Source organism: Mus caroli, chromosome 1 (assembly GCF_900094665.2).
Source record: "Mus caroli chromosome 1, CAROLI_EIJ_v1.1, whole genome shotgun sequence".
NCBI lineage: Eukaryota > Metazoa > Chordata > Mammalia > Rodentia > Muridae > Mus > Mus caroli.
The window spans coordinates 177,959,982-177,987,506 of NC_034570.1; the positions used below are offsets into that span (position 1 = coordinate 177,959,982).

At 41.7% G+C, this 27,525-nt stretch overlaps 1 protein-coding gene across 11 annotated transcripts in view; it reads left to right on the top strand.

Annotated features, from left to right (window-relative positions):
• Positions 1 to 27,525, top strand: part of Esrrg (estrogen related receptor gamma) — a 606,111-nt gene that overhangs the window by 509,381 nt on the left and 69,205 nt on the right. For all 11 annotated transcript variants that reach the window (XM_021166361.2, XM_029477729.1, XM_029477722.1 and 8 more), the window contains one exon: positions 27,089 to 27,199. In XM_021166361.2, the coding sequence (XP_021022020.1) occupies positions 27,089 to 27,199 (111 nt within the window). The remainder of the gene's footprint in view (positions 1 to 27,088; positions 27,200 to 27,525) is intronic.

Below are 27,525 nucleotides of genomic sequence, written 5' to 3' on the forward strand. Positions count from 1 at the left end.
CAGCACCCACGCTCACGGGTTTGTTCATCACCTCACTTGAAATCCTGCTGTTCAGAGCCCAAACAGTGTTTCCTCAGTTCCCCCTCTCTGCCTAATCCTTGTCTTTTAAGAGGTTTTTATGTCAGGACGGTAAGTCCTTGATGGCATGGCTCCCTTTCTCTACATACAGCATTTAATTTGCTGCTTTTCATCTACTAAGGCAGAAAGTAAGGCAAAGCACTGCCGCTTTTAGAGCGCCTTGGAGAATAGGCTCCACACCCAGGCCATATCACGCCCTTTTGTCCCCTTCATCTGAACCAGAGTCAGATATGAGCCCTCTGCCCCCCAAAAGACTTTTTACTTTCTCTCTCTGGGGTTCAGCATGGCTCTAAATGGTTGGGATCCTGAGATCTCAACCTTTCCTGTCAAAACAAAACAAAAAAAAACATATAGGTTTGGCAGGCACCTGGCCTTCTTAATCCCTGTCCCAGGGAGATTGCAGGACACTAGCAAATCCATCACCCCTTATAGCTGCTATTCCTTAGTCTCCTCACAAGCTGAGGTTTTCTGATGAGCCATGCTCCCCCTGTGCTTGTAGTTGAGAATCTTATATAAAAACCTCCCCAGTAATGCATCAAAAGAGGTTTGTTTTTACTTTTTTTATGTTATTGTTTTACCTCCATGTATGTCTATGTGCCATGTGTACACAGTGCCTGGAAAGGCCAGAAGAGGGCATTTGATTCCCTAGAACTGGAGTTACAGATGTCTGTGAGCCTCCATTTAGGTGCTAGAACTGAACCCAGGGCTTCTGCAAGAGCAATGAGTGCTCTCAATTGCTCAGCCCTCTCTCCAGCCCATGTATGTATGTATGCATGCATGCATGAATATATGTATGCATGCTCCATGTATGTATGTTGTCTCAGGGTAGTAATGGAGATGAATCCTATGTCTTTGTTCATGCTAGGCAAGTGGTTTCTTACCTCTAACATTGTTATTAGATTATTCATTAATATTCCTGTTAACTACTCTTATCAAAGTCTAGACATGTTGGGAACAAAACAGAAAATCCCCTGATTATTCAGCAGTTGTTGCCTTTATTGCAAACATGATAGATACCCAAGCAGCACTCCCCAATGCCCCAAATTGAATTAATCAACCTATCCCCCTCTGGTGCTCACAATCAGTTTAACACTAGGAATTGTATGGCCTTGGTCCTCATGATGCTGTGGCCAGATCAGTTTTGGTCCAAGTCATATAGTAGACAGATGCAAACATATGCCACTGATTGCAAAAAAATTGAATTTAGTGACTCTTTGGACTTGGAAGCCCGAGCTTCAATTCGCTTACTTCAGAATTGACTGCTTTGTGCTGGGTTTGACCATCTGTCCCACACAAGACCTGATCAACTCACACACACATACACACACACACACACACACACACACACACACACACACACACGGAACATTAATATTGGCTAGTGCTGCTAGCCCAAGTCAATGCAAATGTTGAATGTTCACAAGCAGAGATCTGTAAAGAGGTAGCTAGCATGTTCCCTTCCCTCTACTTATACATCTTCAAGTATCATAAAATCAAAGTGAGCTAGTAGAAGCAGCTCATGCCTTAATTTCAGCTCCCTCCTGGTAGGCTGGCTCCCCTGCCGGGTCAGTTCTGATCCCCTTTAAACATCTCTGCTTTTGTAGACGAAGACTTACATCCCATCTAGGATGCTGTGTGATGCCTGCCCCACACCCTGTTTCCCACATACACTGCAAGTGCTTGCATGAGCTCATTTGCAGAGAGTGGAGTTGGCAGTCTTATCAGGAGAAGAGAAAGGAGCCCTGAAGATGAAAGCTGGTGTGGTGACAGAAGTTTTTATTACTTTGGGCAGTAATGGAATGCAGGGTACACAGGGTAAAGTGACGGCCACCCAGACCATTTAGGGAGAACTAGAGCAGTAATCATGTTTTATGTTGTTCCCCATCTGCCTTTCTCTGTGAGCCAATTGACACCAGGGATGGGGCTTTTATTGGATGGAAGCAATTGAAGAGGCCTGGGCTGTGCTTCCTGGGTGCCGTGGGAACTGGTTTTGGGGCGCCCCAAGTCCAATTTCAGTTTATGAAATATAAGAGGCAATCCTTGTCTTTTCTACTACACTCCTAAAAACACCCAATTCAATGAATTTGGTGCCTGTTTTTGTTGTTGGAGCCTTACCACTTCTTTATACTCAAAGCAGACAGGTGTGTTGACTGTGTGTGAGGGGAGGGTGTGCCATCAATGTTCTGTGTAATCGTTTCCATAATCCAGCGCTGTAGAGAATACAATTGACTCTTGATCCCAAGGGCTTCCGAAGAGTTTGTGTGTACGATCAGCTTTGTTACAGAGCTGGGAGTTGAAGTGAACAGCTAGGAAAGGCTTGCGCTTTTTCAAGAGTTATGCTTGCTTAGACAGTCAATTAGGCCCTACTCCCAGGACCTATTCGTCTCCAGAAATGGAGAGAAGGTATGAAGAGGGGAAGCGATATTAGATGTCTGCTACAACTTACTGAGATATTACAGGAACTTTATAGTGTTTAAAGTTCTTTGAAACATACTTCCTGGATACAAACAGAGCAGGTCCGCCTTGTTGCCAATGTTACTCAGTGGGTTCCACGATGGTACAAGTAAACAGATCCAACTAGGATTGGTTGTGTCAGGAGAGAGCCCGGGGTACAGGTCATAGGTGCTTCTGTCATGTCGGAAGGCCCTATCATCTTGCTAGCTCACCGAGTCACTCAGATGAGGAGACCCAGGTGCTTTCAGACCAGTATATTTGATATTCAATAAAGCAATCCCAGGTAGTCATAGCAATGTTGAAAAACATAAATTTTGTTTTCTATCATTCAAAGGTATTTTAGCATGTGCTTACTTTTCATTATGTCTCCTTGAACATGGACAGCAAGCATTTGCCAGGAAAGAGCTTTCTCTTTTTATTTCCCATTTAGGAAATAGACTGCCTACTTATGCACAGGTCCTCACACGGCCTACCCTAGAGAGTCCCTTAAATTCATCTTCCAGACCCGTGTTCGTGTTCTACTCCCTGAGTGATAGACAGTTCTTATCTACCGTGATGGCACACAGGCTAGAAGGTGACAGGCCCCAGACGCCTTCACTGCCAAGGTGCTGACCTCTGAAGCTCCTCATAGTCTCCTCTACTGGCCGTTCCTCCGTTCATGTGTATTTCTTTTCAAGGAGTTCTACAGCACTCAGTGTTCCCTGTGGGCCAGGCACCCTGTCCTGCCTCTTATGACTTCCTGCGCTCACTCTACAGGAAAGGAGGCAGTGTCCCAGTGCTGTAAGAACCACACAGAAGGCAGGGAAGGACCAGAGCTGTGCTCTAGCTCTAACTATCCCGAGTGTGAGCAGCGGCACTGTGTCGTAACCTGAGTGCTAAGACTCCCGTCCACGGGGGTGGTAGCAGCGGAAGATCGCTTTGGAAAGCTGGGAGTGGAGGAAGATAGTTGGGGAAAATCTTCCCTGTGGGTTAGATGGCTGTGCAATAGGACTGATGAGACCAACACACATTGTGCAAACCTCAACATACCCCAGCTCCAAATTGTATTTAAATAGGTATAAATAGTATCTTGAAAAGTCATTATTTTCTAGAAATAGGGGAATTTCGAAAAGCAAAAGTGTGAAGTATGGGAAAGCATACTGTAATACAGATGTGAATTATTAGTAAGAATAAGTAGGAGAGTGTCAAGAGATGTAGCTACTCTTTTAGTTATCATGTACATGGATATATGTTTACATAATTACTATCTATTATTATATATATTATATCATTAATATAATTATAATATATCATACATATATATTTATTTTTATTTACATTATATATTTATTTAGACACTCATATATTATATATCATTAATGTATTTCATCATTATTCTATAGTGATATAATTATATACATGATATAATAATATGTTATCTATAATATATGTCATTAATATATAACATAAAATTATATATACTATATAATACATTATTGTAAATATAGATTATATCAATATTTTATATATTAATATACTATACAAAATAAAACAATATATTATAAAAGATATACATTTGTATATATTATATACAATAATATGTACTATATATGCATATATGATATAGAAGTTGAGAGAAAATAAGATTGATTGATAGATGAGAAATAGGTAGATGATGGATGGTAGATAAAGTAGACCCATCCATAGCTATATAGATGGATGGATGGATGGATGGATGGATGGATGGATGGATAGACAGACTGATAGACAGACACATGGTTAGATCTTTTCCTTTCACTTAACAAGCAAGCCGCATATATCCAAAATTGATGGAGCAAGGAGCCGAGCCCAGGTCTCATGAATGTGAAGCCAGGCTCTCCTCAGTCTGCTTTTTCAAACCACTTGGCAGAGATGTTCTCGTGGGTTTTGATATAAGATATTATTAAAAGTCCATGTGTGTGCACGGAATGAATCCTAAAATTATCACTGGGGATGTGTTCAGACTTATTTATGTTTCCCTGAGAATTCATATCCATCAACTCTATCAATTACTTCAAACTTTAGAAAACTGTCCAGACTTCACAAGAGAGCAGCGTCGAAGTGTAATTAGCTGGGTTTTCAGAGGACCGATTGGGATGCAGGTACTTAACAACAGTCAGTTGTTATCAGTAACCTAATCTTCCAAGCTGTGGTTGGCCAGTTGTTGAGTATGGTCCAAATAGAAAAGATGGGTTTAGGGTGTACATGTGGGTTGCAAAGTCAGGTTTTAATTGTCTTTTTTAATGTCCTTAAAACAAAGAGCCTGTATTTCCATTTAATTAAAACAGTAAAGTTGAGTTTCAGATATATGGAATTCACCACCAACTATCATTGATTTTGTTAATTTCTCTTCTGTTCTTTTTGCTTCTAACCTCCACCCCCACCCAGATAACTAACAATAAAGCACTATCCATTTTCATTAAAAAGCAGATCAACAATGAAGAAGACAGATCACAGTCTTGCATACGCTAGTGGAGAGGCGTGTGGCTGTTACTCATTTGCGCTGCTCAGTAGGTACAATGGCCACTGCTTTCCCCCACTGACTGGTTTCTTTCTGTCAGTGTGGCTGAACAGAAGCTGGTCACTGGTAAGGAGGGCTGTGTGTGCCTCTGATGTTGGAAGGGTTCCCTGCAACCCACACTGTCTCAGAGGTTGGTACCTGCTTCCATCTCCTCGCTGGTGTGCTGAGGAGCATCCTCAGTCTGTCCTAGAGATGCTACATGACAATGGGGGAAGTTGCTTAAGTGATCCATTAACTGAGAAACTGATTTCCTTCCAATCAACCTCTCTGACAAGATGGTAGCAATAATCTGAAACTGTGGTGATCCCAGGGCCATTAATACCATTTGAAAATATAGGTCGAGGGTGCTGGGTAAAAAGCATGACGAAGAGGAGTTTGACATATTTGATCGCAGATAAAGCTAAGATTTTGGAGTATGTAGGGGAAGAAGGAGAAATAGAGCAAACTATTAGCGGAGAAGTAGAACTGTAGAGGCAAAACTGTCAATGGCTGACAGGAGCTCCAAGACCACTGTATGTTCACTGCCACAAACTGTGGGTTTCCACTTCAGAGTCCACGCTTCCATTGACTTTCAGGACTGCAGGCCAGTGATGTTACAGCACCCCTGGTCATGACATTGCTCCATGCAATTCAGGTGGTGATGCTTGGTCACAGAACTGACCCACTGAGCCCATCCCATCATGTCAGGGGACATGGCATCGGCCTCTTCCCTGGGTTGTGGCCCTATACCAGGCACTTTACTCTGGGAAGTGGTGCTTGCCCACTTCAAAGAAGTAAAGATGTTTGCAGCCCTGTTAATGTGAAGTCATTATTCCAGTCCATAAGTTTACTCGCACATTTGCATAGGGTGATGTGGGCTTGTGAGTTTCTGTTTTATTCAGGGAGTTAGACTCCACTGCTGTCATTGATTTCAATGCCCAGTTTATCCCAGACTTATGTAATGGAAAGCACTTCTAGATGGCTTATTTACCTATTGATTGATTGATTGATTGATTGACATGCCTAGGTCATTTACACTTCACCTTCTTGCTTTTCTGTTACACGGAAGCGGGACTTGTTTATTTTAGGTGCTTCTAATCACAGGTATTTCTCCAAATACCTTATTTTCTTGTGGTGTGAGCTGACACTAACTGAGGTCCAGATGACATTTGGGTTTTTTCTATATTGTAACTAGCTCTCAAATCGCATACCATAAGGTATTCAGTAATTTGTTTCAGGTATGACTGTTCGAATCCACTCCTACAGGTTTAGGGCTCTGCTCCTCTGATGAGCAGTTTCACAGAGCCTTGGTCCTCTCTCTTGGTATGCCCCCACCACAATGTTTTCCAATTCAGAAGCTCCTTTAAACTCATTGGTTCACTGGCTGTCATGGATAACTCATGTCATAGACACTAGTGAATCAGTCATTGGTGATTAGCTCAGTCTTTGTCCCCTCTTCCTTCCAGGGACATCTGGAAGGTAAGAGCTGAGCATTCCAAAGTTCTCATAAAAGTTTTGTTTTTCAAGAAGCCAGAGCCCATTCTGAGGCTATCCATGGGCTCAGCAAGCTCACCTTATTGAAACGTTCAAGAGAGTCTGTCCATGTTCCTCACTTGCAAAGTTGCAAGGAGTGTTGAATCAGGAACCAGGGACAAAGACCATACATTATAACTTGACAATCTGTGTTAGTGTCACATCATGTTGTCCCCAAGCAATGGCCAGGTGTCAGTAAAGGAGTATGGTATGCATGCAGTGTGTGCTTGTGTGTTTGGAGACATCATGTGGAGGCAGGGTCTCTTGATGAATAGCTTGTTAATTCTAGCTGATGTTACTAGCCAGTTTGCCTTAAGGATCCTATATCTCCATTTCTCCCGAGTGCTTCATTATAGGTGACTACCAAACCTGCCTGCTCTTCACTTGGGTTCTGGAATCTAAATTCCAGGCCTTTAGCTTTCAGGAATGCAGCTCTTTATCCAGTAGGCTCTCTCCCCATCTCACGATATCTTCTCTATGTTAGTATAAAGGGTACTGGAAGTAAGAAAACAAAAGCAACATACTGGCCATATCTTCCCCAAGCAATCTGGGCTTATAAACCAAGTGGTAGTTAAGGTCCTATACTGATGGTTCTCAGTTATGCTCCAAGTGCAAGTTATGCGCTGACGTTAATTAATCACTTCCATATCAAAACCAACTGTACCCTAAAGCCTGAAATGGAGGTCATTAATACACTGAGGTCTCAGGAACAGAAAAAACATTAAAATTATAAGTATATATTCATACCGATGGCAGGCATGAATTAATTCATAACAATACATGTATGAACAGAAATGGTCCAGGTGGCGTTGTCTGTTATTGCTTTACGGGTAGGTCGGTACTTTCTGGTTTTGTGATATCAAGAAGGTATAGAAGAACCAGGAGCCCAAGGGGATGAGAGATGTAAGATGGAAGAATAAAATCATTTGCAAGCTTGTCAAAAACTCAAATAGCAATTTCCTTAAAAAAGCCCTAATGATCAGTGGCCATCAATCAAATTAAGCCATCAGATTGAAAACGAAAGTGAAACCACAGGTTTAATTCACATATTTATTGCTGTTGGTTCACAGTAATGATTGAGCATTAGCCAGGGGGAGCGTGTTAACATACCGTACCTATAAAGGCACAGAGAGCTTTCACATACCTATATATATATTGTGCTTTTTATATTGTTACTGATAAATAACATGGGAGTCCATCCAAATCCCAGCTCATGTAACTTCCAAAGGTGTGTGTTGTAAAATGAGAACGGAGGCTCAACATAACTGTATCAGTGAAGAGTTGTGCTTTGGAAGCAGGCACACCCTAGCAGCAGCATAGTGTGTGCACTGATACTCATTATCATGCATTATGTTCAGAGAGAACACTGTGCTTAGCCTGCATGCTATTCTCACCCAAAATGCTCATTGCTCTGTGTGTGTGCGTGTGTGTGTGTGTGTGTGTGTTATGTGTGTGCATGTGTGTGTATGTGTATATGTGTTGTGTGAGTATGTGTGTGGGAATGTTTATGGGTACATATATATGTATGTATGGGAGTGAGTGTGTACATGTGAATATATATTGTGTGTGCGTGTATGTGTGAATGTGTATGTGAGTGTGTGTATGTGTGTGCATGTGTACATGTGAGTGTGTGTGTATGTCCAAGTGAATGTGTGTATGTGTGTGGCACTGTGCATGTTTTCTGCTCCTCGGTGAATTCTTGGAAGATTATTTTTCTTTTGTTTCTTTCACCCACAGTTTATTTTAAAATGTGTATTGTATCTTTGAAACTCCAAAGCAGAAGGGGGAAGGGAGGCGAATCCTTCTCTTGTAAAAACAATTATTGTCCTTATTTTTTTATTTATTCATTTTTGGGTTAATTTAGTCTGGCTAAAATTACATACATATTCATGGTTCTTAATAAGAACGAGGCTTTACTCTTAGTTAGTTTCCATAAATCTGTTCTCATAAGCACTTGATCGACACCCACTCTAACTCTTGGAAGGAGATTTCAGACTATCCAGGAACGCTGCTCACAGATCTCTTATTTTGTTAACTCTTTCCCCCAACCTCTGAATGCTTCTCTACAAGACAATGTTAAATTACACCTTCTTTCCCCTTAAGTTTCAGGAGAGTGCAAGACAGGCTCTGTAGGAAGCTTTGGAAAATGTAAAGGGAAGGAAGAAACAACATCAGTATATTATAATCTCAAAAGGAAAAGAACAAAACTTACAGTTGACCACATATTGTAGTCAAAGTATAGACTGTTTATCTATTCCTAAATGCACTAAACTATTTTTAATGATTTATTTTATTATTTAATTAGAAGAGTGAGTGTGTCCTGTGTGAGTATGCAGGTGTCTGTGGAGGCCAGGGCTTCTCCTCTCCCTGGAACTAGAATCCTAGGCTCTAGCTTATGTCTGGAGCTACAAGAGTCCTGGGAAGTGAATGTGGGCCCTCTGTGAAAGCAGTACATGCTCTTATCTGTGAACCATATCTCTAGCTCCCAAGCAGAGTTTTAAAATTGTAATTCAAATCTGGCTCTAAGCATTGATTAGAAACAGCATTATAGACAGTGAAATACGTTATAATTCTTCTAAAATATGATGCTTCTCAAAATTCTCTAGCATACATGTCTACATCTGAATGGAGTACAGTTAGGACTCTCTTCAGTTTCCTGTGGATGCATGTGGGGTTTATAATGCTCAGATTATACTGAGGTACCAAGAATATGATATTGTTCATTAAACTCCCATTCATCACACAGGTGTGGTTGAAGAATAGATACGGAAGTTGTAAGCATGATAAATTGTCTTTTTAATATGATGGAGGTGCTAATTGAGGAAGGGTTTGAAAGCCTCACTTACTTAGGCAATCATCTTGTATAAATAGAAGTTGACAAAGATGTATGTTTTTACTTAGTAGGTGCTCCTTACATAGGAAGAACGCCCTCTGTCCTTTCTCTGCTGATGTGCATTAAGCTTCATTTAACATACAACATAGACTATTCTTTTTAAAAGTTTCAGTTATATACACATGGTAAACATTAACAGTCTAAGTTTCCAAATATGTCAAAAGATTTTTTTATTTTAATTTTATGTCATTCAGAATCTTAGAAAGCCTATTGCAGATGATCCAGGGAATCCCAGAGTGAAGTGAACAGCCTCTGGAAAAATGAAATAGTTGTATGGATTACAGTTCATGGAGGGGTGATTACTGTGGAGATACATCTTTGCACGTATTTCTGTTTTATCCACGAGAAATGGAATATTGTTACTGCTGGGATGTCTCTATAAAAGAAAATACCTTCCTAGATGTAAAGCTCCCTTCACATGCTTTGCATTGTCCCTTGAGCTGGCAGAACTTACAGGACATGGGCTCCATTTCTGTGCGAGGTATTCAATAGGGTGAAGAAATGACTTCGGATGCTAACGCATGACTGTTCACAAACATCCCCTGCAACAACGTTGGCTATAAATATCGCACCGTCATTTTGAAAGTATGTCTCCTCACAGATGGCTTTTCATCCTGTTATAATCTGTAGATAGATTTGTACTTATAAACCCACTCCCTGCCTGTTTGACTCCATGATTTCAAATACACTGTCTGTTTTGCAATAGTGTATTCAAAACCAAGACTGTTCCAATTCATTCCCTGCTAAATGGACGAGATTTCGTTCCACTTTAGTTTAAAAGAATTCAAACTCAGGGAGAAGTCTCCATTAGTGTAATTCTTTGTTAAAAGTTTTTATGCAGCTCTTTAGAGTATATTGCCAGCTTGCTAGATGGAACTGGACATGCATTTGAAAAGCTTATTCTGTATTCTTCATTTTACATTTTATCATATCTCACCTTTGAAAGCCAAAGTTTATAAGCACCAGGGATGCATGAATAATATCAAATAGTGTTTTATATATATATATATATATATATATATATATATATATATATATATGTGTGTGTGTGTGTGTGTGTGTGTGTGTGTGTGTGTGTTTAACCTGTGTTCCTGGCTACCACTTACATTATGTGCAACCCTTTGAACTTCTCTCATTTCAGGGTCACACACATGCCATTGGTAAATGAACAAACTCATTTTATTTGAATGGAAGATTAAATCTATTTCAGCCATTATTATCTTGGTTCTAATTTACAAGGGATTTTCTTTTTCTTTTTACTAGGTTGTTTGGCACCATGAGATCTGAGCATTTAATAGGATGCAGGCAACAGCTGATGCTAACACTCTCCCAGCACATGTCACTGTCCTGCAGCCACACCCTCATGGCCATACCCTCATGGTCATACCCTCACAGGCAAATACTTGGGGGCTATAAATCCCAACTGAACCTTCCCATTCTGTAATACCACAAACAGTGGGGTTTGGGCTTCCTTTCAGTTGATGTGCCAAATACCAAGACCAAAGGCAGTTTAGGAGAGGAATGCGTTATTGACTTCCAAATCTTGGTTGCTACCCTACATTGAGGGGAGTCAGAATAAGAACTCAAGCAGGGATTTGAAGCAGAAAGCATTGAGGATGCTATTTGCCAGCTTGCTCACTGAGGCTCATGATAAGTTAGCTTTTTATATATATACCAGGACCACAGGCCTAGGGATGACATTAACTACAGTCAGCTTGGCTCACCTACATCAGTTTAACCAAGACAGGATGCAAAATCTTTTAAAGACTCCAGCTAAGGAGATGTCTCAGGGATACAGCGCTCACTTTTCAAGAACAGGATCCTGACGTGGCCCCTGCACCCACACAAAAGCCGGTCATGATGATATGCATGATCAGTGATGGAGAAATGGGTTTTATTGATAGATAGATAGATAGATAGATAGATAGATAGATAGATAGATAGATAGATAGATAGATAAGATAGATCTGAAGAGCTCACAGGAACCAGCATGGCAGTCCAGCCAATCAGTGAGTTCTGCATTCACTGACAGTCACATCAAGAAAGACAACTAATATTGGTCTCTTGTCTCTCACATTTGCACACACATTTGTACATATACCAATAAGCATAGGTGCACACACATGTGAATTTATATGTATCACACACATGATGGAGTTAAAGAAGAGTAAAAAATTTTAAGTTATTTTTTGTGAATTATTTAAGATTTGGAATAATCTAAATAAATAAGTGTTTTCTAAAACAATATGTAGGTGTGTGTAAATCTGTTTTAGAAAGATCTAATTTGACTCCTCATACAGGAATCTTATACTTACATATAACTAAGTTAGACAAGGAGGAAATGAGCGAGAGTAAGAATAGCTTTTGTACCAGCTTCATTCATTCCCAAATGTGCAAGCTCTGAGCTTGCTCACTGTCTCCTTTAGGATGAGCTTAAATGCCTGAATAACTAAGGAACAGGGCCATCCAAAACTTACGAAAAAAAGGTAAAAATGTTACATTTTTTCTAGTCTTAAGTGTGGCGGCCCAGTGCTCTCTTGATCTGCCTTGTGGTTCTGTGGGTTCAATTTCACGGTCTTTCATTTCCAAGGCCAACAGGGATTCCAAGTGCTGAGAAGCCAGCCACAAAGGCCCTGTCGATGGAGCAGGGGCCTCATCCTGCCCAGCAGTGACCTTCATGATGGATTAGGATACCTCTGCTTCCCCGGATGCCTGGGCAAGGGGGCATCCCTTCTGGTTCTCCTCATGGCAGCAACGTTGAGGGTCTTAGAACAAGTCAATTTCTGAAATCTCCTCTTGAGCAGAAGCTGGTATCTCTGTTGTAGAGGCCTGAGTTACAGGGTTAAGAGAAGCTGTGGGGTGACCATTTCTTTCATGTTCATGTTTGTCTCCTGTATTTTGCTAATCAGTGCACAGACAGACAGACAGGCAGACACACACANTATATATATATATGTGTGTGTGTGTGTGTGTGTGTGTGTGTGTGTGTGTGTGTTTAACCTGTGTTCCTGGCTACCACTTACATTATGTGCAACCCTTTGAACTTCTCTCATTTCAGGGTCACACACATGCCATTGGTAAATGAACAAACTCATTTTATTTGAATGGAAGATTAAATCTATTTCAGCCATTATTATCTTGGTTCTAATTTACAAGGGATTTTCTTTTTCTTTTTACTAGGTTGTTTGGCACCATGAGATCTGAGCATTTAATAGGATGCAGGCAACAGCTGATGCTAACACTCTCCCAGCACATGTCACTGTCCTGCAGCCACACCCTCATGGCCATACCCTCATGGTCATACCCTCACAGGCAAATACTTGGGGGCTATAAATCCCAACTGAACCTTCCCATTCTGTAATACCACAAACAGTGGGGTTTGGGCTTCCTTTCAGTTGATGTGCCAAATACCAAGACCAAAGGCAGTTTAGGAGAGGAATGCGTTATTGACTTCCAAATCTTGGTTGCTACCCTACATTGAGGGGAGTCAGAATAAGAACTCAAGCAGGGATTTGAAGCAGAAAGCATTGAGGATGCTATTTGCCAGCTTGCTCACTGAGGCTCATGATAAGTTAGCTTTTTATATATATACCAGGACCACAGGCCTAGGGATGACATTAACTACAGTCAGCTTGGCTCACCTACATCAGTTTAACCAAGACAGGATGCAAAATCTTTTAAAGACTCCAGCTAAGGAGATGTCTCAGGGATACAGCGCTCACTTTTCAAGAACAGGATCCTGACGTGGCCCCTGCACCCACACAAAAGCCGGTCATGATGATATGCATGATCAGTGATGGAGAAATGGGTTTTATTGATAGATAGATAGATAGATAGATAGATAGATAGATAGATAGATAGATAGATAGATAGATAAGATAGATCTGAAGAGCTCACAGGAACCAGCATGGCAGTCCAGCCAATCAGTGAGTTCTGCATTCACTGACAGTCACATCAAGAAAGACAACTAATATTGGTCTCTTGTCTCTCACATTTGCACACACATTTGTACATATACCAATAAGCATAGGTGCACACACATGTGAATTTATATGTATCACACACATGATGGAGTTAAAGAAGAGTAAAAAATTTTAAGTTATTTTTTGTGAATTATTTAAGATTTGGAATAATCTAAATAAATAAGTGTTTTCTAAAACAATATGTAGGTGTGTGTAAATCTGTTTTAGAAAGATCTAATTTGACTCCTCATACAGGAATCTTATACTTACATATAACTAAGTTAGACAAGGAGGAAATGAGCGAGAGTAAGAATAGCTTTTGTACCAGCTTCATTCATTCCCAAATGTGCAAGCTCTGAGCTTGCTCACTGTCTCCTTTAGGATGAGCTTAAATGCCTGAATAACTAAGGAACAGGGCCATCCAAAACTTACGAAAAAAAGGTAAAAATGTTACATTTTTTCTAGTCTTAAGTGTGGCGGCCCAGTGCTCTCTTGATCTGCCTTGTGGTTCTGTGGGTTCAATTTCACGGTCTTTCATTTCCAAGGCCAACAGGGATTCCAAGTGCTGAGAAGCCAGCCACAAAGGCCCTGTCGATGGAGCAGGGGCCTCATCCTGCCCAGCAGTGACCTTCATGATGGATTAGGATACCTCTGCTTCCCCGGATGCCTGGGCAAGGGGGCATCCCTTCTGGTTCTCCTCATGGCAGCAACGTTGAGGGTCTTAGAACAAGTCAATTTCTGAAATCTCCTCTTGAGCAGAAGCTGGTATCTCTGTTGTAGAGGCCTGAGTTACAGGGTTAAGAGAAGCTGTGGGGTGACCATTTCTTTCATGTTCATGTTTGTCTCCTGTATTTTGCTAATCAGTGCACAGACAGACAGACAGGCAGACACACACAGTCACACACACACACACACACACACACACACACACACACACACACACACGGCTGTACTGGTCCTGATGCTATGTGAAAATAGGATCCAGCTGTCCAGTGTGTTTCATGCTTTATTAAAACACTCAAGTCTTCAATGGTGTGATTGTGGCATTGTGTATGTGAAGGTTTTTGCACTGTGCCTTCATACCCTTGAACCTTCATGGGGCCTTTTGTTTCCCAATCTCCGTTCAATTTTTTCACTTCTCTTAAAACAAACATTCTTACTTTAAAAGTCAACTCCCATCCTTGTGTCACTGAAAGTCACATTTCCTGACCATGTCACTTCCTTCAGAGTTACTCTAGCCAGACCTTCTGTCCTACATACCCAATGATTCCCTAACCCAAAGGAAGTACCTTTAATTCCTGAAGTCCAATTCTTCAAAAAATAATTATTTTGATTATATGTATAATAAAAACAAATGCTAATTATACATATAATAAAAACAATTGTGTGTGTGGGTGTGGGTGTGTGTGTGTTCGCCTGCATGCATGTATGTGCACCACTTATGTGCCTAGTGCCTGCAGAGGCCAGCAGAGGTAATCAGAGCTGCCAGAATTAGACTTAAGGATGGTTATGAGCTGACATGTGGGTGCTGGTAACTAAACATGGAGTCAGTGCTCTAAACCCCTCTCCATCTCCATAGCCACAAAACTCCAGTTCCACTTCCTCAGAGAACTGCCTGGAAGGCCCAAAGCATGGTTTTTCTGTTCTGAGAGTTCACTTCTTGTAATGCAGAAAGGGCCAGCAGAACATGAGTTTGCCACCAGCTCTCCTTGACCACTCCGTAAAGCCTAGTGACAGTGGACTGCTGAGCCACCAAGAACTGACATGCCATTCCAGCATGCTTCTCTGAGTAGACTCACATTCCTTTACAAGATGCAAACATTGAATAAACGTGGTGGATGAATTGAAGAAAATCTTTGCCATTATTCTCTATGATTGCCCATGGGAACTTCTGCAGTGAGTCTCTTTCATGAGGGCTTGTTTGGACCAAAACATGCCAACAATTTTAACTGACAGGTGCTAGGACAGGGTCTGGATGGTTAAACTTATAACCTTGTTAGAAATGAGTTCTAATAAAAAACGCTTCTTCCATTAACGTGGGACTAAGCGCCGACTCAGTAAGATTTTAAAATTAGAGTTTTGTGTTGTAGTCTATAGGACAGCTTGAGCAACTGGGTCATTCAATTTGCACTTCTACATAATGAGGGCATAAGTGAAATTCAAGGATAATTTCTAATAATTTCTAAATCACTACCAACATATAATATGATTAGTTTAAGCCACCAGTTGTCACACTTGGCTTCCATCAGGGAAATTCCAGCAGTTGGCTTCTTCTAACTCCATGGACATCAAAAAGTCATAACTGACAACCTAGCAGCCCGAGGCTTAACTTCAGCTGGAAATCTATGAGCAATTACATACTGATGGTTTTACATAAAGGCTCAGAATGGTAGGATCTTTTGATTATGGGAACTTTGAGGCAAGCACGCCCACGTGGGGCCTGCCCCATCCACAAGGAGTAACTGATCTGCACCGTGTACTTTCTACAGGGCACACTCTTTCTCTCCACTGCAGTGTGTGCCTCTTTTTATTTTTTTCTAACAGTCCATTTTACTGACACCGTGAAGGTCATTCCCCAGGTGTTTAGATTTATAATTCTTGATATAAATGTCAATATAAACTTACACATGGTGAGTTCTCTTTTCAAAGGAAATACTCTGCACATGAATGGTTCTCAAGGCTTAGTGGATCAGGCCATGGAATTAATAGAACAGACATAAAAATAAGCAATATTGTACTGATTGAAAACGTTTGTTCATGCGTCATCTGTATCTGCATGTCTGTGTGTGTACAGTAGTTGCCTTCACTGTGTGTGTGATGTGTATCTCTGTGTGTATAGTAGCCCCTCTGACTTGATCTCCAGAATGGAAAACATGTATGAAATCTGTCCTATTCCATTCCATGTACCACAAAGATAAAGGTTGCTTTTCATCAGCTGCAGTTATCCAGAGATGATAGTATGTTCCACTGGGGTGAGAAAGCAGTAAATGGGAAATTCTGAAAGTATATTTTAAAGATTATCCATTGAGATGTGCATGGTGGAGTCTCAGGTTGTTTTCTTCCCTCTGCCCCAAGTGTGGAGTTTCCCTTTCCCAACATGTCTCCGATGTCTACCACCAAGCTGTCAGTCACTCGGCAGCTGACTAAGGCCTTGGCTGGAGGCCTGCACATGTACACCATGGTGGTCTCGGGCTGCCATTTTTTGTAATAATAGAGCTAAGTCGGAAGAGGCTGAAGGCGTGGTGATGCCTTAGTCCATGTGCCGCTTGCTTCTGTGAACAGTGAAGGCTCTTGATTTAAGCAGAGGTAAAGCTTGACCAAAATGTGAAGGTGACCAAGATCTGTGGTAAGATGGAACCTGTCATCCAGGCTCTCGTAAGGAAGAAGAACTACGATATTGTGCGTGTTTTCTCTCACCTCAACCAAAGAGTAGAGCCACAGTGTGTAATGAGAGCTCAGCCAAAATGGAAAGGTTCACAGATTCCTCTGTGTGTGTGTGTGCATGTCATGTGTGTGAGTGCATGTGTGCGTGTGCCTGTGTGGGTGCGTATGTGTGTGAGTGCGTGCATGCATGTGTGTGTGTGAGCATGTTCGTGCACGTGTGTGTGTGTGTGTTTTGGTGGGGATATAGTTCATATAGAGTTCAATGCTGTGTGTGCTGTCAACATTTACCAAGTATGCTGCCCATAGTCAACGGGTCTGTGCACACATATACCGGAGCTTCTGGATAACTATACATGATGAGATGCAACCTTGATCTTCCTGGTATATGTAATGAAATAGGTCAGACTTCACACATGCTTTTCATTCTGGGGATTAGGTGCTGTTTAGTTCAGTGACAGAGTTCTCCCAGCCCATGTGGCTTTCAAAATACCCACTATTTGGTCCTCTTCTGCTCAGTGTTACCCAGTCCACATGTCTTATTCTTAGCTGAACCCAGATGTGGTGGCCAACCCGAGGCTGTCTGTAATCTCCCCGTGTCAGCCTCCCCTCCACGAGCAGTGGACATTGATCTTTTCCTAATGCAGCAATAAGCTGCAAGCATTTTTTAAATGGGTATTTTATTTGCTCTATTATCGGTGAGAACAAAGGGAGATGCATTTGGCCAAGGTCAGTGGGAGAGGCAGCAAGACCCACGCCAGAGAGCCTTCTGCTGTCGGCTCTGCTAACGCTGCCATTTGGCTCCGGTCTCCACTGACTGAGGATCCAAAGTATGTTACATTTCCAGCTGCCCAGCCACTTGTCAGACTCCAAATCTGTGGTCACTTCCATCTTCTTAAGTATTTCATTCATAGACTCTTGGAACTGGAAGACAGCTTACCACGTGGTCAGATTCATTCATCTGCTTCCAGGCAGGAAGGCAGTAAAAGTGTCTTGGGAAGAGAATTTTTTTTCTTTCATTTGTCAAATTCCCCAAGTCCAGGGACGTATGGTCTTCCCTGTTTCACATTCAGTATTTAAATAAAGCTCTGAATAGAATTCTCACATGTTGGTCCTTCTTAGAATCTGACTGGCCTCCCCTTTGCCATCAGCTGTGTGTTTCTTTGTACAGAGTCTGGGAAGAATGCTGAAATAGTGAAATGCGGCATTCTGTTTTCCAGCCAGCTCTTGTGTGTGTGTGTGTGTGTGTGTGTGTGTGTGTATGTGTGTGTATGTGTGTGTGTGTGTGTGGTGTTTCACTGTGTTTTGTGACCCTCATGTTTTTATATCTTTCAAAGTATAATATACCAGCACACTAAGAAAATCAGCAAGCAGGACTTACAGAAAGAATCACCAAGAGATTCATTTATTTCATGTGCGCACTCTAGACAGAGAAATAGAAATAGAGCATTCAAGCAGACAGAAACACCTGATTAATAAATGATACATAAATGCATTTGTTCATCTCTTTTTGTCTTCTTTCATGCTAATTGTTTGAGGTACATAGCAAGTTCACTGATGTGAATATACAGCTAAAACATACCACAAAATCATTTGGCCGTATTTTTGATCCTTTGATCCAGTTTCAAATAGTGTGTGGAATTCAGCTGAATATGCATAGCAATAGAATGTGCTAAAGTCTGTGTTTGGGCCAGGGCATGTTTCTGATGTACACAGGAAAGCTGTTGACCCATAGGATAGACTAAGAAAAGCTGGCTTGGAAAACCACAGAGATTTTCATGGGAAATTCTACCTCTCCCTGCATACAGGAATGACAGCTGGGACTTTGACTCCCAACATCCAGCCTTGAGCTGCCTCATGAGCAGACAGGCCTGTTTGCTGTCCTTGGCTCTCCTTAGAATTGAAAGTCTGCTGGCCACCTTGTGGGTACTTTGAGGAAAGGTCTCTGGTGACAAGTACCCATAGAACATCTGTCAAGAAATTCCCTGCTTGATGCAAAACATGGGGACTCAGGGCATTTATCCTCTGCACACAGCAAGGGTTTTTTTCTAGCCCCTGCCCCCACTCTGCTTAAATATAGGCTACTTCTAAATTCCTGTAGAAGCATTTGAAGACCATTTTTCCATTCTCCCATTCCCTCCTCCCTCCTCCCCACCTGCCACCTTCCTTCCTCTTCTTTCCCCTTCCTCTCTCTTTCCCCCTCCTCTTCCACTCCCCCCCCTTTATTTTTTCAATTTCTTAGACTTGGTTTGAACTTGCAATTTTACTGCCTAAAGCTCCCAGATGCTGAGAACTCAGACATGATCCGCGAAGCCCAGCCTAAATATTCACCTCCAAGAATATTCAGTCCTGATCTGGTAACCTACAGTAGAGCATCTCCTTGGCTCCATCTGATGGTTTCTTGGTTACTTCCATTTTATTCTGCTGAAGCCCTAACTATGGCATCTTTGAACTCTGTTTCCGTCATCCTCTCTACGACAGAATGACTGTGATTCTCAACCCACCAACTTGTTAGCCATCTTGACTTCTTATTTAGTTTATGTTCGCATGATATTGCCATCTGACTAAACCTCATCTGGGCTGTTGTTGACAGCGAGTTTTCCCATAGGGTCTGTGAATGTGTCAGACTACTGTTGTGTTAAACTTCTTGCTGCCGATGTCACAAGAGACTAGAAATGCCACAAGAAACCTGCCGCTTTGTATGACGCTTGGACATGTAGATGTTAAAATTATACCTACATTTAATTGCAATTAAAATGATAATTTTCTATATGCTTTATGTATTGGGTATAGTTTTCACTAAACACAGCCTGAGAATATAAACAAACCATTTCTTGGTATATTTTGTGGTATGCTTTACTCTGTTACTTGTTGGTATGTTGGTTTGTTTGTTTGGTTGCTTGCTTGCTTAATAGGGAGGGATACATATAGACCGAGCTAGCCTTGAATTTACTATAGGATGGTTACAAGCTTCTGATCCTCTTGTCTGCTCCTCCAGACTGCTGAGATTAAAGCTCTGTTTCACTCTTGGTTTGTTTGGTGTAGGGAGTTAAGCCTGGGACTTTATGCTTGTTCAGGAAGCAACAGGCAGAATGAAGTACACCCTCAACTTCCAGATTTGTTTTGGATGTTACAGTAAAATGAAATGTTTAAGATTTTTAAGACAAAAAAAAAAAGGGAGATGTGGGGGAGGTGGCTTACTGTGCAAGAACATTTACTGTGTATTCATGAGGACCTGAGTTCAGATGTCTAGGACAGACATAAAAAGCCAGGTGTAGCATGGGGCCCCCTGCTTCCAATTCTAGCACTTTGGAGGTAGAGGCAGGAGGATCACTCTGAGTTTGAGGCCAGTTTGTTCTGTGGAATGAATTTCAGACTATCCCAAGCCACATAATAAGAGCCAAGTGGAGAGAAGGTCGGCGTGGTTGGCATGGTCGTTGTGAGTTCACCTGAACCAACAGTATGCCTGGAGCAAAGGCAAGGGTCTCGGAGGATGGGGAATACCAGCCAAGCTCCTGTTTCAGTAAGAGACCCCGTACCAACGGAATAAAGCACAGAGTGACAATAGCACTCTGGAATGTTCCATGGCCTGCAAGCATAGGCACCCCCATGTATGTGCACAGAGCACAAACTACACACACACACACACACATACACACACACACAAGCAAACCCAGAAAAAAAGGGAATATTTTCTTTTCTTTTTTAAAGACAGCGCCTATGTTTAGCACACACAGGCCAAGCGTGCACGCCCCTGATGGGAAGGGAAGAAATGGTGCCTTTTGAATGAGAGATTTCTTTAATTACACCAAGGAGTTAATAATGGTAGGCGTCGTATATTTAATGCCATGCTCTGGATGTCCCTCTCCCTTCTTGCCTTTTATTCCCCCTTCCCCCTCACAGAAACCTCAGCCTGAGCAGAAATAAAAGGTTCAAGGCTTGTCAGCATTAGTTTATAGACAGCTGTTTAAAAATAATGAGATATTGGGTATTGTGAGGCTCAGGGCTGTCTTGCCAGACTCATTCATTTCCATTCACCTTTTGTCAGGATTGCAGACAGAAGACATTCAATTAAAACGTGTCACCTGTTGCAGATGACCTGATTGGTACTTGTGTGTGTCATAGATCTGGCCTCCATACTGCTACGGAAGCATGGTCTCTGCTAAACACTTTGTGGAGAGTGGCTTCAAATGATTGCCATTCCCTCTTGGGCTCCAATCCAGGTCTTGCAAGTTCTGTGCAAGGGCTCTGGAGCCAAGCAAGAGCTGTGGGTTGCACCTCTGGGAGCTGGGAGTCAAGGAGCTTTTTGGGATTTTTGTGCTATGTGCATTAATCCACGTGTGCAATTTGGATGTACGTAGAAGCTAATGTGACTTCCAGTGTGAGCTTTCCATGTTAATCACCCAGATGGCTGTCAGGGGCCCTAAGAGAAAGGACTGATTGTTTGTTTATCTAGAAGACAAGACACTTTAATGTGAGTTCTATCTTAATATCTCATTTAGAGACTAAAGTCTCTCTGCTTCTCTTTCTCTTTCTTTCTGTCTATCTCTGTCTGCCTGTCTCTCTTTCTGTCATTCTGTCTCTGCCTGTCTCTCTGTGTGTTTCTCTTTCTCTCTCTGTTTCTCCTACTTTCTCTGTCTCTCTCTGTCTCTGTTTCTCTCTGTCTCTATCTCTCTGTCTCTGTCTCTCTATCTCTCTATCTCTCCCCCAAGCCCCTACCTTCCAATCCCTTTGTGATCTTTCTTACATTTTCACACGTCACAGAATGTCAATGCACAGATGGAGCAGTTTCCAAAACTTGGGTTTTGTGGACCAGATATTCCAGTCAAAGTAACTGAAATCATTAGCCACCACTCAGTGGGGCAAGGGCCATTGGTGGTGCCTGTTAGGACTGTGAACGTTGGCTGCAGTCCCCCTTTGCTTCTGTGCTCTGGCACAGCCAGGCCTGTCTAACGGGCAGGGCAGTGTCCTTTCAACGAGGAAGGAGGAGCACACAGAGTTTATAACCTGCCTTGCTTCAGACGAAAGGAATAGAAAATAAATCTTTTTAATTTAATTTAAAAAAAAATCATCACTGGGTTTGTTCCCAGCCATGGGCTCAGGCACCTGATGGAGTCATAGACTCAGAGTCACTTGGGCTGAGATTGAATGGGGGAAGTCATGTGCCTACTGTTGGCCCTGTTCTGCCTCTTAACTACGCCTGGTCAGGGTGGAGATATTGTTTACTTCAGTAATTTACTTTTAATTTTCTGGCATAGGCATTCTCTCCTACTCTCACCCTCACTCTGTCTCTGACACATTATGGCTGTCCCATTGGTAAAATGGGACAAAATTAGCAACTGTCTCATGGGGTTGCTTTGAGGGTATGTGTGCTAATCCATATAGAATTCGGCTCACCCTGAATGTATAGCGTGTAACAGTCTCAGGAACTTTAGTTTCTTCCATGATATGTCAGGCATGGACTGGCTCCTACAGAGGAAATCAGTACCAGGAGGCTGTCTGTTAAAATGCGAAGAAAGGAACTCAATCTCAAAGCCACATTTAACAATATTCCTGTCTACTTTGAGAGGGGTTACAAAAAATATCCGGAGGTTGGTTTGTCACCTTGTCTTCGATGGTCCAAAAGCATTTAATATGGCTAGGTTTTCCCTGAAGCATCTGCGTGCACATACAAATAATTTCCACTCACCCCCACCTGCTGGGAGACCTATAAATACGCATAGCTGCCCAGATTTTGTCCCAAAGGAGAACCCAACAGAAGCTGCCATAGAAATCCCCAGCACTTGTCTTGCTGCAGCTCCTACAAGAGAAGGTCCTCTGTGCCAGGTCCTCTGTGATGCTCCCCTCAACAGTCTCCACCAGAGACTCGGTTAGGGTCTCATGCTCTCTTCATACAGGGATGGAGGGAGGCACTAGTAGGCAGCAAAGTAACAGGGTAGTGTGCAGTAGCACACATTAACAGGGTAGCTCATGGTAGCTCACAACAACAGTGTAGCAGACAGGAGAGGTGAGGGTCCGTGCTATCATAAGTTTGGCTTTCCCATGCCTCCCACTCCCCCGACCCGACCCCAACCCTGACCCCGGACTCTACTGAGGTCTATTCTGGATGACATTTACCAAGCACCACTGATTGTTTAATACTCAAGTGATCATTTCAAAACTGTATTATTTGTTTCTTTCTTAAGTATTCCGAGGATCTTACCCTTAACATCTTTCAGTAAAGTTTTGCTTTGGAACAATGTAATAAATGCCTTATTTTTAAATTGGGAGAGCAGGTGAGGTATTCTTAATAATTCCCTGAAGAGAAAGAATATGTATGGAGTGCACCTGACTTGATGTGTCATAGGAGGGGAAGTGCTTTGACGTGGGCTGTGTAATGTTATGAACATTTGCATTTGGATATAACATGCTGGCTCAGCATGGGTCGAGCGAGACGACCTTGGCTTGACCCTTTGGCTTTGTTGGTTTGGTTTTTTTTTTTTTTTTCCTCTTCACAGCATTTTTTTTTTCCTCCCTGTCCTATTCCTGCTCTGTCCATTTTGTAAATTTGGACAGCATGTACAATTTGTGACTCCCTAGTGGTGTGTAGGCGGCACACACTGTACATGAAGAAGCCCCGTGAAAAATTCTGGTTAGGTAGGGAATGCCAATTATTAAAATCTTCTTATTTATTTATTTATTTTTTAAAAGATGGTGTTGGTCTGTGCTTGAGTGGACAACCCAGTTGCCTTCATTAACTTCTCACACATACTACATCCTGAGCACGTTATTATTTTTTTTAAAAAAACCACCCTCATGTATTAATTTTTTCAAAAGTATTGTACAAATGGCATCTAAGGAAAAATTGTTTATATAGATGTGTAAGACAAAGGTGTAGTTATTTTGGGTGTGTTGATGTTTGATTCTCATAAATCTGTCTCTCCCAATTACTGGTCATCAAATATGCTATTTATTTTTACTAGGGTTTTGAACCTTTTAAACACAATAGTTTAGGTTGTAATTATTAATTCTGCTCTTCATATTGGGTAAATTATAGCTGAACTCAAGGAAAACTTTGTCTACCTACCTATCTCTCTATCTATCTATTTATATTGAGATGGGACCCAGTCTAAAAAGAAGAAAAAGAATCATGTTGTGATATTTTCTGTCACATGAATGAGCACATTGGTTGTCAATCATCTAAGGCAAAGGAGCTATTCTCATGTGTTCAGAAGTCTGTTTGGGTCTGGTTTAGCCTACATGCTGCTGTTTTCAAATATGTTTATATTATGGACCAGGTGAAAGGGGGCTGTGTCTCCTTGGTCAGATTTTGTTTCAGTGCAAAGAAATAAATTGAATGGCATGGCATAGTGCAGAGATATTTGCACCTATTGTTAGTTAGATTGTCCTTTAAACTTTCACTGAGAGTATAGCCAGATACAGAAAATCATTATGCTGACAGGCACTGTCCCTCCAGGGGTGCATAAAAGGCACATTACCCCAGGTTTGGAAGCAAAGTTAAAAGGCTAACAGTAGATATATTTTATTTGGTCTGAAATATTTGAAAAATTTTTAATATTTGGCTGCTTTTGATTGGAAATGAATTTGCACATGAATACCTTATTATGATCTTCTAAAACACATTGACTTCAGAAAATTTTGCTATTAATTGTTATCCAAACTTGGCAGGAGCACTGCTCTGCATATTGGATCTCTGTCAGGTTTTACTATGGGATTATTAATCTAATGCTTTATGAGTATCAATATCTAGTCGTTTTCCCTACTGTCATATAAATAAAGATCACAAGTCGTAAAATAATTCTTTGTCCAATTGATTTTCATTTTAGAGAATAAAAAGTGAAATCCTCCTGTATTTGGAAAGCTCTTGACTATTTAGGACTGGGGTGGATATGTGGGTGGGATGTAAGGATGGATGGATGGATGGATGGCAGGGTGTATATACAAATAGATGGGTGGATGGCCATGTATCTACCTAGATGGGACAGAGGTGGGGAATGTTAGAGAGTCATTGGGAGCATGGATAGAAAGTCAGTCTTCAAAATTGAAAGAGAAATACCTGGTGATGGTCGTTATCTCACACTGTTGAGAGAGAGAGAGAGAGAGAGAGAGAGAGAGAGAGAGAGAGAGAGAGAGAGAACATGTTCACTAAATATTTTTGAGGATGCATTTTCTTTATAGATGCAGTCACTTTGGCTAAGAATGATCCCATATATATCCCCCCATGACCCCACCCAAGAGAACTGAATGACTTAATTCAGGCTCCAGCTGGAGGCAGTGCAGACATACTTAGTCAAAGCGCTAATTTCTTGTGTGTGGTGTACATGTGTGCACACTTTCTTGTGTATGTGTGTACCAATATGTGATTGTGTGTGTGGAGGCCAGGAGTCAATGTCCAGTGTCAGTCCTCAATCACTTTCCCCCTTAGTTTTCGAGCCAGAGTATCTTACTGACCCTGGAGCTCACTGGTTTGGGTCAGAGATCTGGCCACTGCGCGCCAGGATCTTCCTGTTTCTGCCGGTGGGCACTGGGAATACAGGCATGCCTTGCCACACTCAGTATTGCATGTGGGGTCTAGGAGTGAAAGTCAAGCTTAAGCAACAAGCATTTTAGGGGTTGAGCCATCACCCAAGCTCCCATATGTACTACTTGCTAGACAGACTTCATCTTCAGAAACTGAGCAGCATTGGGCTAGTGAGACCGTTCAGATAGTAAAGGTACTTGTTCCAAGCCAGACAACCTGAGATCCATCCCCAGGATCCACATCATGGAAGAAAATAACCAACTCCAGCAAGCTGCCTACTGCTCTCCATAAGTGCACACAAGCACTTATCCCCTTATAAGGCAAATAAATAAAGGTATAATAGATTTTTTAAAAAAAATCTACCAGTGATGTGTGAAATTATATTGGTAATATGAATCCTCTGATAAGCTCTAAGAGAATATTCAGGAGCCCATACACCAGATCTGAATGATCCAAGTGTCTTCTGCAGACTTGTGTTCTAACAATTTTAGAGATGACTAAAGTGCTCTCTCCTCTTTTACTTCATACTCTTTCCTTCTCTCCCTTCCCTCCTCTCCCCCTCTCCCTGCCTTGCCTTCTCTTGCTATATCTAGTAATAGCAGACTAAATGTTCTGCCCAGGTTGAAGTTAGCTGACAGACATCAAGGCTATAAGTAATATCAGTAATGTCCTGTAGGTCTCAGATGGATTAAAATGGAACCATGTAACATAAAGTGGAAAAATCTTGGCGAAAGGTTGCAAGATAAAATTATGAGAGAAGAGGGAGCTTAATAAATGGAGAAAGAAGAAGTGTCAGACTTTAGTAAATATTGATACAGTTATGCAAAGTGGATCCAACAGTTAGAGGAATGAAGCTAGAATTCTGTGAACATGAAATGCCTTGAAAACTATGACTAGAGTGGGGTGTGGCAGCTCACGCCTTTAGTCCCAGCACTCGGGAGGCAGAGGCAAGCAGATTTCTGAGTTCGAGGCCAGCCTGGTCTACAAAGTGAGTTCCAGGACAGCCAGAGCCATACAGAGAAACTCTGTCTCGAAAACAAAACAAAACAAAACAAACAAACAAACAAACAAAAAAAGAAAACTATAACTAAATATACAGGATGGGAGGATACAGAGCTGGGACTTTCTCACCTTCTGAATTCCCTACACTATTTGCATATCCCCACCCACTCTTGGTTCCCATTAGTGTCAACTTCTAAATAAGAATCTCTTGAGGAAATACACTGACAGGTTCATATGGACCAATACTGGATTACATCAATCCCATACTCCCCCAAGTCTGTAGGAACTCTGTCGAATTCAGTCCATGAGTGCAGCCAAGGAGGAATGTAGAGTTCTAGATGTTTCTGTTGACTGGGCCCCACACATGGAACTTTCATGAATGATAGAGGTGAGGGTACAGAATACCAATGCCTTTTATCTGAGAAGCCATGACACTAGCATAAAAGAAACCACTTCTTTGATTAATTTGCATGGAAGTGTGCCTTTGCCCTGATGTATATATAAATGGCAATGTTGATTGCTCTGTATAAAATGCCTTTAATATTTCATAGCCATGGGTAGCCATACTTTTCAAACACTGGCAATTTTGATACAGCCTCCATTTTTTTAAAGCCTTTTTTGTAATGTTTGTCCATTTTAAGTTCCACAGTCTACCTCCCTAGCACTCCTGTGAGATGCAGTTGATGTATTTGATTATTCTTTAGTAACTACCTTAACAGTAAGCCAGTGTCTGTCTCTGTCCACAGGGGTCCGTCTTGACAGAGTGCGTGGAGGTCGGCAGAAGTACAAGCGCAGAATAGATGCTGAGAACAGCCCATACCTGAACCCTCAGCTGGTGCAGCCAGCCAAAAAGCCATGTAAGTACAACAGATGTGCCCTGGCTTCCCAGACACAGAATCCTCCCAGTTGGCACTGTGTATCCTAGTGTTGGCATGCCCGTCCCTTATGAGTCCAAGGAAACTCCTCTCTGTTGGAGAGCATGAACTCTATTCTCAGGGATTGTCTATAAAGAGCAGTGTCAACCCAACTAATGATCTCTTTCATTTCTTTTAAAACCACCTATGATAATTCTCTACTCTCCCTGATTGTGTCTAGTCATTTTGAAGAAGCGTAAGCATGTTAATGCACAGCTTATATAGTGTGAATTTTACATTTACCGGTTGTCGTTATTTGCAGAGGTACA